Below are 8773 nucleotides of genomic sequence, written 5' to 3' on the forward strand. Positions count from 1 at the left end.
GCGCGGGGGGGCTGGGGGCCCTGTATGGGTCTCGGGGGAGCAGGGGGGCTGTGGGGCTGTGGGCCTTGTGTGGGTCTGGGGGGAGCAGTGGGGCTGTGGGCCTTGTGTGGGCCGTAGGGAGCAGTGGGGCTGTGGGCCTTGTGTGGGGCTGGGGGGAGCAGTGGGGCTTTGGGCCTTCTGTGGGGCTGGGAGGAGCAGTGGGGCTGTGGGCCTTGTGTAGTGTTGGAGAAGAGTGTGGGGAACAGTGGAGCGAGGGGTGAGTAGTGTACTTGTGGGATTCTGAGGAGGGAGCAGCAGGGCTGGGGACACTGCATGGGGTATAGGTCTCAGGGCTGGGGGTTGCATGCAGGGTTTGGGTTGTGCAGTGGGTTTGGGGGAGAAGGCATTGGGGATTTGGTTGAGTGCTTGGGAGGTGCATTTGTGGGGAACAGGAGGAAGGGTCTGAGAAGGGATGTACTGAAGATGGGAGCATGTATTTGGGTTTCTGAAGTGGTTTGGAGCTTCCTTGGGTGAGGGATGGCGATGAGGGCCTTGACTGGGGTAGGTCATGGGAAAAGAGAGTGTGTGTTACTCAGCAGAGGGATTCTCACAGAGGATGGGAGACTGGAGTTTCCCCTCCTTCACTGGATGCACAGTGTCTGCCTTCTGGCCTGGAACTCAGGGTTTGAACGTGATCAGCGCTGGCCAGAGTGAACCTGTGTTCTGGTCTACAGGCTGGATGGGTGCTGTGTATGTACCCATGAACTGCACAGAGCAGAGGCTCCTCTTGCCCTTGCATAGCCATGTGTTAATCACAGTCTGTGAATCTGCCGCTTACTGTCTCTGCTGACACAGAGTCTAACACCAGTTACAGCAGTTGTTTATGTGGGAGAGTGGCATGAAGGAAGTACTTGGATGTTTAGCTATCGAGATAAGTGTCTGGTGTCTAGCCCTGTGCAAAGAGGAGTTCCTTTTGCTTTTTACTGTCACTTTGCTGCTGAGCCCCCTCTTCTGGACCTAAGGAGCACGATCAGCTCATCCACAAGCATTTGATGGACCTGACATTGACCAGTCCCTACTCTAGCACTTGTAAAGTTTAGTAAATGCTCCATGTCTTTATCTACAGTTCTTTTAAACCTGTATATATCTATATGATTGAGTCCGGAGCAACAGGGGAATAACATCCTTCCTGTGTTCTGCGCTGACAACCAAGCTATTGCTTTTGTCTTGCAAAGAAGTGTTGTTTTTCATGTGGTTCCAGCAAGACATATCTCTTTTAGCCCTTATTGCTTAGGGGTTTTAAACACACAGTGAGCTGACATAAAATGTTGAAAACCTGAGACCTCGAAATACAAATAATTTCTTAATCATCTGTGTGTGTCAGTAATACATTACTTTGGTCTGATTGGTCTATGTTTACATCTGCTTCCAATCTTAGAGATTCAAGCTTGATGATTTTCCAGTCACCTTGATTTGGTAGTCAGCATTTCTTTTTCATCAACAGCTGAAAATAATACTGATTAAAGTGACATAAGATTTGTGTGGGATGGAGGGAGATTGAGGTCTGTAACAAAGAGTGGCAGAGATCCTTATTGGGGAAGAAACCTTGCTGTATGTTTAATTGGTTGATTAGGGCTTCCCTGCAATTGAACCTCAACTGAAGCTTGTTACTGCAGGAAATTCTCAAGCCTAAGTGTATGCTACAGGTAGTTGCTTCCTGTTTGATTGTGAAGTTAGCAGAACTTGGAGATTGGTTTTGTTGAAGCCCGTCAGAATGACTTCGGCCAGCCCTCGCTCTCCGTCTCTCCATACTCCTCTTCCTAGGCTGTCATCTATTAGTTGGTTTAGACTAGAAGAGGAAATTTCTGAACAACGTTCCCTGCCTTAGGAGAAATATTTTAACACTAATCAGCTTTTAATTATATGTATCAGTTTCTCTATGCTTAACAGCATTTTTTTTTTTGTTCAGGGAGCTTCTTGGGCTTGCATGGCAGAGCAGATCCTTACTTTGTTACGTTGGAGAATCTGCAGAACCACATACCTGTTAAATGAAGGAGCTTAGCCATATGCAGTATTTCATGGAAGTAGTCTTCTTAAATGCTGTTTGCATATCTTGGAAAAGAGTTTGTGATTGTACTTGGAACTCCTTGCAGAGTTCCTGGCTATATTTATAAAGGCCATGCACTGAAAAGGAGTTTCTCTCCATTGATATCCAGTATCCACTTTTATTTTTAAAACGTGATTGTGTATTGCCAAGTGAAATACCTGATGCATGGAATTGCTGGTGGAAAAACAAATTTGTACTTTGCTTTGTTTTGAAATAGGCAGAACTTGGGCTGGAGGGTTGGTTTTTCATCACCTTTATTGAATTTAGCCCATGCACTCAAAAATCAGTGCCCTGACCTGTGGTCTGCAGATGCTTAGGGATCATAGACTACTTCTGAAGGGCTGTCAAAAAATATCTGTGAAAAGCAGTCTTGTTGTCAGGTGCTGGGAGGTGACTACAAACAATTCACTAAGGATTTTCCAGGGTGAATGGATGGTAAATTTTCCCTTTCTTCCTATGCCCCCTTTGGGTTTCTCCTTCCAGAGAAACTTCAGAGCACTTAACATCAGTCAAAAGAAGACTCCTGGTGCAGATGCAAATACTGGGTTTGCCCCCAGGCGGCCCTTCTTGCTCCTGAATGAGCTCCATGAATAGAGAATGTAACAAATTTGTACTGTACCTCTGGCTTTGAAGTTGGGCTCTTCCTAATAACATCCTCCAACGCTTCCAGCTCTTTGTGTGAACGTATGTACTGATATGTAGATTGTGATACAAGGTCAAACCCTGCAACAGCCCAGGCTGTGGGTGGGAGGAGGTACCACAACAGGCATCAGCAGCACTCAGCTAGTTAGTGTAGCAGTGAAACCTGCCACCGAAACTGGATAAATATCTGTGCTGACAAGCCTTTCCTGAGTGTTATTACCATGGGTACGTTACTAGCTGTGCTACAGGTAGTTGCTTTAAAGCTAGTGCTTGGGTATTTCCCAGAGAGGTTTGGCCTTTGCAGAGGAGCATGGGGCTGCTGGCAGAAGTAAGGGAAAGGTGTCTGGCTCTCCTGGTGCAGTCTTGGCAGGACTTGGTCACTGCCTGCATCAGTCCTGACAAAGGCATTTGAATAGTCCTGAGGAGGAGCATGCCCATGGAGCAGCCCCTGCCCTGGAAAAGGACAGTCTGAGGGTTTGTCTTGCATGTTGTCAAAGTGCCTGCCCCAGCAGTGTTCCAAAGCAAAAAATTTGACATTTGAGGTGTTATTAAACCCAGTTTGGAAGCAAATTATTTGCATGTGGGAGATTATTGTAGTTTAGCAGGTGGAGGTGTTTCCCCTTCATTATGGATGTGTAGACATTTGTACTGACCACTTGCTAATCTCTCAATGGTTTGCTGGTCAGTGTATTGACCTCACTTGCTTTGGAGTCCTCTCAGGTAACTTTGAATAATTGTGCGCTGCTGCTTTTCACAGTCACTCTTTGGGAACAAGTGACTATCCCAGCTGAAATTGCCTCCATCTGACTGCTTCCATCACAGATCTGGGAGTTATTGCTGCAAGGAGCCTGAGTGCTGGCTGGGACATCAGTGCAACACTCAGCTATAGCCATCTGAATGTTTATCTACAGCAGACATCTCAAACTGCCTCCAGCATGGTGCTGGTGAGGAGGAATGGGAAGGCAGGTGGAGATGTGGTGTGTCTGGGAGACTTTTGTTTTCTGAGTGTTTCAATCTATTGCTAGACTTCAAGGAGGATTTTCCCAGGCTGCCACTGAGGATCAAACTCTTCTTCATCCCAGGGGCTAACATACCTTGCCCATGCTGGCTCACCAGTTTGCTTTTTATGCTGTAAAGATGACACCTGTCATATGAGAATGTTGTCAAATTCCGACTTAACCCTCACCAATAGACCTCAGTGCTGTTACTGGGGTTGGGATGCTCACCCCCTCTGTCCTGCTGTGATGTCCTGGCCTGCATCCTTGACTGAGCTGCTGGAAAGCCAGAGCTGGCCTGGAGCTACTGTGGTGGTCTTATGTGACTTCACTGGATGGAAGCTGTCCTAGGGAAAGTCACTCATGTTAGAAAAACCCTGCTCTGCTTTTTATTTCCTGCAGCAGTGGGAGAGAGGCAGCACAGCACACCTTTGGGCTACCTCCACAAGCCTTTTAATAAAATGAGCTGATGTAGTACTTTGTACAGACTTGGTAAGGTTGGGCAGCAGGAGGTGGACAGAGGACTTCAAATAGTATGTCATTGTCACTAGGGATCTGCATAGAGTATTTAAGTGCCTTCTGGAAACAAAAGGAAACCTGCTGTCATGACCTGTCCTGGCACCATCTTTCCTGCAGATAATAAACTCAGAAAGTGCCCATATGCATTAACTCTCCTCAGACCTCACCCTGAAAAGCACCTCCTTACAGGTGCTTTGCATTTCAGCTCCACCAAATGCTGGCTTCTCATCAGACTAATGAGCTACCAGCAAGGGTTGGATCCATCTATTCAGCCATGGTGAGTTCTTCTCTGGAGAGTCTCCCGTGGAGATGACCAAGTGCTGCAGTTCTGTGGCAAGGCTGATGCAGAATTTCCAAGTTACTTTTTAACACCTCTGTTCTACATGCAGATGAGAGGAACTGGTGTGTAGTAACTAGTTTGAATGAAGTGGGTCATCTTAGATTGGATTTTCTTGTTTGGAGCAGGGGAGAGTATTTTCCTTGAAGAAAAAGTGAATTGGAGGCAGGAACCAGTTAATCACCTGCTCACAGTATTCCATAAATGCTTGTGGTAGGTGGTTTGATGTCTCTTTTTGCTTGCTTCTACCAGTGTGTTTTGTGATTGACGGGGTGAGCAGTGAGCAAAACAGTCTAGCACATTCCTCTGGCACACCAGCCAGAGGCTTCCTTGGCTTTGTAACGGGAAGGGTGGCTGCAGGTTGTGGTGATTCCTGCTTAATGTAGTCTGGCTGTGCTACCTTGACTCTGCAGTAATGTTATTTTAAGGAACCCATTCTAATGCTGAAGCAGAGGCTGCAATGATGCTTTTTACTTGTTCTTGATTAATGCAGTGAGTGTATTTTTCAAGTTCTGGTACTAATTTTTTTGAATCAATATTTTTCTCCTCCACTGTTTTAACTGTCATATTTATGTTCAGAGGTAGGGATTACTGTCCTCAAAACTTAGCCATTTCAAATTCTGCTTTGAGGAACAGCATCAGGGTTTTTTATTATAATGGAGGCATTTGCCTCTGGCCTGAATTACAAGCTTGCAGTGCAGATACAGTTATTGCTCTTTTACTAGTACAGTTTGCCATTTTTTCTTTGTGTTTTGTGGAAACTCTAATAGGATTTTCTGGAGGTTTTTATGCTTTTAACGTTAAAAACATTGTAGTATGTTGCACATATGCACTTTGCCTTCCTGTGCTGGAAGCTTTCTGGACTCAACCCAACTTTTCTCCTAATTTTTTTTTTTTTTTTTTTTTTTTGAGACAACTCAAACACCTTAATTTCATTTTTGTTACTATTTATGTTTTGAAACAGGTCTTTGTACAGCCCCCCCTGTAGCACCTGTGGAGACTTCCCATTTGTCTTTAACTTACCTAAGAATCTTTCTGGTTTTGATACAGGTTGGGAGGACCTGATCCTCTGGACTATGTTAGCATGTATAGAAACCTGGGAAACCCAGCACTGAATGTTCCTGAGCACTGGCACTACGTCAGCTTTGGATTAAGTGACTTGTATGGAGACAACAGAGTACACGAGTGAGTGTCATTTCAGTTCTATTGCTTTTTGTGTTTTGTGTTGCATTTTGGGGGAACCCTGTCTTGCCATTGTTGTTATTTGAAAAGCTTGTTTTCCTGCTTAGAATACCTTAGCCTTGGTCTTGCAAGGAGTGACGTATGCCTGTTCCTGGTTGTAGAAGAAGTATGATGTTTCCCTTCTTCAGGCTTTGCATGCAATATATTTCCTCATTAGTGTTAAGCTATTTTATTTTTTCTTTTTTATAAACTGGTTGTGAAACTTTTCCTTAATGGAATGTTCTGTTGTGTTTTTCACTCTTGGTAGTCTGTTGTGGTCATATGCTTAAATCCTGACCCCTCCCTGTGCATGTTAAATGCCTTCCTCTGGAAAACTGCTGTAAGGGCATTTTTCCTGTTGCTGGCGCAGCAGTGTTAATGTCAGCAGATTGCCACCCCAGTGGCTGCTGTATAAGGTGCCAATCTGTGTAACAGAAGCATAACATTCTAATTGTTTTACTGTCTTCTCTCCAATAATTAAATTATTATCTTAGCTTGTTGGTGCAGATGGTCTTTAGTAGGCATTTTGTATTAGACCTAGCAAGCAGCATGATCTAACCTTGTTCTTGTCTTTCTTCTACTGACTTTGCTTCTTAACTCCAGTTCAAGTGAGTAGCAGGAGCCAAGATGTCATCATCTTGAGGCTGTGAACATGGCCTTTTAACCAGCCAGAAATGGCAGGTTTCTGCTGCTGTTTAGTCAATCTGTTTTTGCACTGTTTCCTAGTTGCAGGGTACATGCCCTTGAACGGCGCAGAAAGGCCCCGGTTTGTTCACACAAGCTTTCCCTCTTTTGTTTGCCTTGGTTAAGGGTCAGCCACCATTTTTATTTTTATTTTTTTACCCAGATGTTTCTCTTGCAACAGCAGCAGTCAGGCCGTTTCTTTAACCTTACCTGTGATCTCCAGGCAGTTTCTCCTGGGTTTTTGATCTTGTTTTTTTCTGGTGTGTTTTTGTTTTCCTGTTTGCGGTTACAGAACTTTTTTTCAGAAGACACATCTCTCAAGACTGAGGCTTATACAGGACACTAGTGTCACAGAGATCTGTCTGGAGCATTTAACTAACACATCTACTAGCAACAAACAACAGTAATTATTTACTGGGGCAGAGGAAATGTAGGGCAAGTGAAATAAACTAGGAGAAAGGAAGTCAAAGGCTTCCCTTGCTTCCACAAGAGACCCTACCATGGACATGCAGGCCTTTATGTGGTGCCTTTGTTCTCAGATAATGAGATTTCACCTTTGTCTTTGAAAAATCTAAGGTTGCCAAGATTGAGTGACCTGGGTTTGTCCGCTTCATTTTGCTGGAATTGAATTTTGGTGGAAGTAAGTGTAGTCTTTCTCTCTTTGGTGACTTGTCAGCCTGTGGATTTTCCGTGGTGAGACTTTTCTCCTTGCGGATGGTTTCAGGTGAAAGCAGGAAGTGAACATAAGGGTCTCAGCTCAAGACACAAAGGATGATGTGTTTTTATGAATGAAGAAGTAAATTACGTAGGGAGACAATTTTCTTGGCTCTGGCCCATGCTCTGGCTTCTCGCTCCCAGAACCTGTCTGCTAGACCAAAAACTGTTGTTTTCATGTGCTATCAGAAAGGCTGGCTCTGCCTTTGTGGTGAATAGTCTTAATATGCAATTAGACCTGTGGCAAAGCTGTCAAAACCTGCATATCTCTTAAACACTGAACCTGAAGTTGCCACCTGGTAGGTGAGCACTTTAGATAGAGAGATCTTCAAAGGAGATCAGCACCCACCATCAATTCTTGCTCCCAATGGAAGGTGCTGTTTGCTAAGCACTCTTAAAACACCACTGCCACACAAGCTACACATCATCAGATGCTTATTGCAGGAATTTAGGGATTTTCCTGCATGTTCCATAGGCTTTTGTTCTCCATCAGGGAATTTAATAAAGCCTTTCTTTAAGAAAATGAGTATCAGTCTCTCTGTTGCTTGAAGGACTGTGGAATTCTGCTGTCCCAGGTAGAATATGCCATGTAATGGTTGGCAGGAGCATGTGATGGCAGGGGAGTTGTTTCAATCTGTCGAATAATTCCTCCAGTTGAGCTCTCCTCAACTACCGTGGTCTCTGGAGATAGGGGTTAGTTTGTGAGGGTTTTGTTTCCCAACTCTCTCCGCAAGGGTAGCAGAACTGGACCTGTTTGTGTCAGATGGGAAGATTCCTGCATTACAGATGTGCTTCCATAACCTTGCTGTCCTTCATCCTTTAGAAGGGAAAGGATAATACACTACCCAAGGCCTTTTTAGTTTCCCAGCTTGACTCTGGATAACACATAGTTTATTTCTCATGGACCTCTTCTGGTAATACAGTGCAATCCAGACCAATTATAGTGCAGTATTCAATGAAAAGGACTTTTTGATTTTGAGCAAACCAACACTGAATTGGAGGCCTCTATATTGTTATTTATGATGGAATAGCAAACAGATGTAGCAAGTAATGTGAAAATGTTGACTTTAATTTATATTTTTTAATAAGAACCTGAAAAGTCTAAAGTGGAGCTTTCTCTGTGCCTCCTTGTTGACAGATTTATTTCCAGTTAAAGCAGCACTATTTCCTGCTCTGCTTAAGTATCAGCTATGCCCTGCTTACAGAACTGCTCTGGTTTTAAGAGTCCACAAAATAAGATGGAAGAAATCTAAGAATTTCAAACAGGGAGACCTTTTTCATTTAAAACTACTCTATTTCATGGCATAATGGCAACCATGACACCAGCTGTGCTGTGCTGGTCGCTCTAAAAATCCTAAATCATGATGTCATGAAAGCGTTAGGGAACCACAGGTCTTTCGGTGGGATTTCACGCCAAGTTGCTTGCGTGGAAATAAGTCCCTCCAGTTGAGCATGTTGCACAGCTTGAGTGACAGCAGAAATGCTTCCGGGACATTTTTCCTAAGTTTTTCTCATTTTAAAATTTTTTTTCCATCTACTTAAAAATCAAAGCCAGTTTGTAACTTCTTGAATCTA

At 44.1% G+C, this 8773-nt stretch overlaps 1 protein-coding gene across 1 annotated transcript in view; it reads left to right on the forward strand.

The window, feature by feature from the left end:
• The first annotated feature begins 5630 nt into the window (after window positions 1-5630).
• Window positions 5631-8773, forward strand: part of SUFU (suppressor of fused homolog (Drosophila)) — an 80490-nt gene continuing 77347 nt past the window's right edge. The window contains exon 1 of the mRNA XM_010000087.1: window positions 5631-5764. Within this exon, the coding sequence (XP_009998389.1) occupies window positions 5664-5764 (101 nt within the window). The 5' untranslated portion in view covers window positions 5631-5663. The remainder of the gene's footprint in view (window positions 5765-8773) is intronic.

Source organism: Chaetura pelagica, unplaced genomic scaffold (genome assembly GCF_000747805.2).
Source record: "Chaetura pelagica isolate M959 unplaced genomic scaffold, ChaPel_1.0 scaffold436, whole genome shotgun sequence".
NCBI lineage: Eukaryota > Metazoa > Chordata > Aves > Apodiformes > Apodidae > Chaetura > Chaetura pelagica.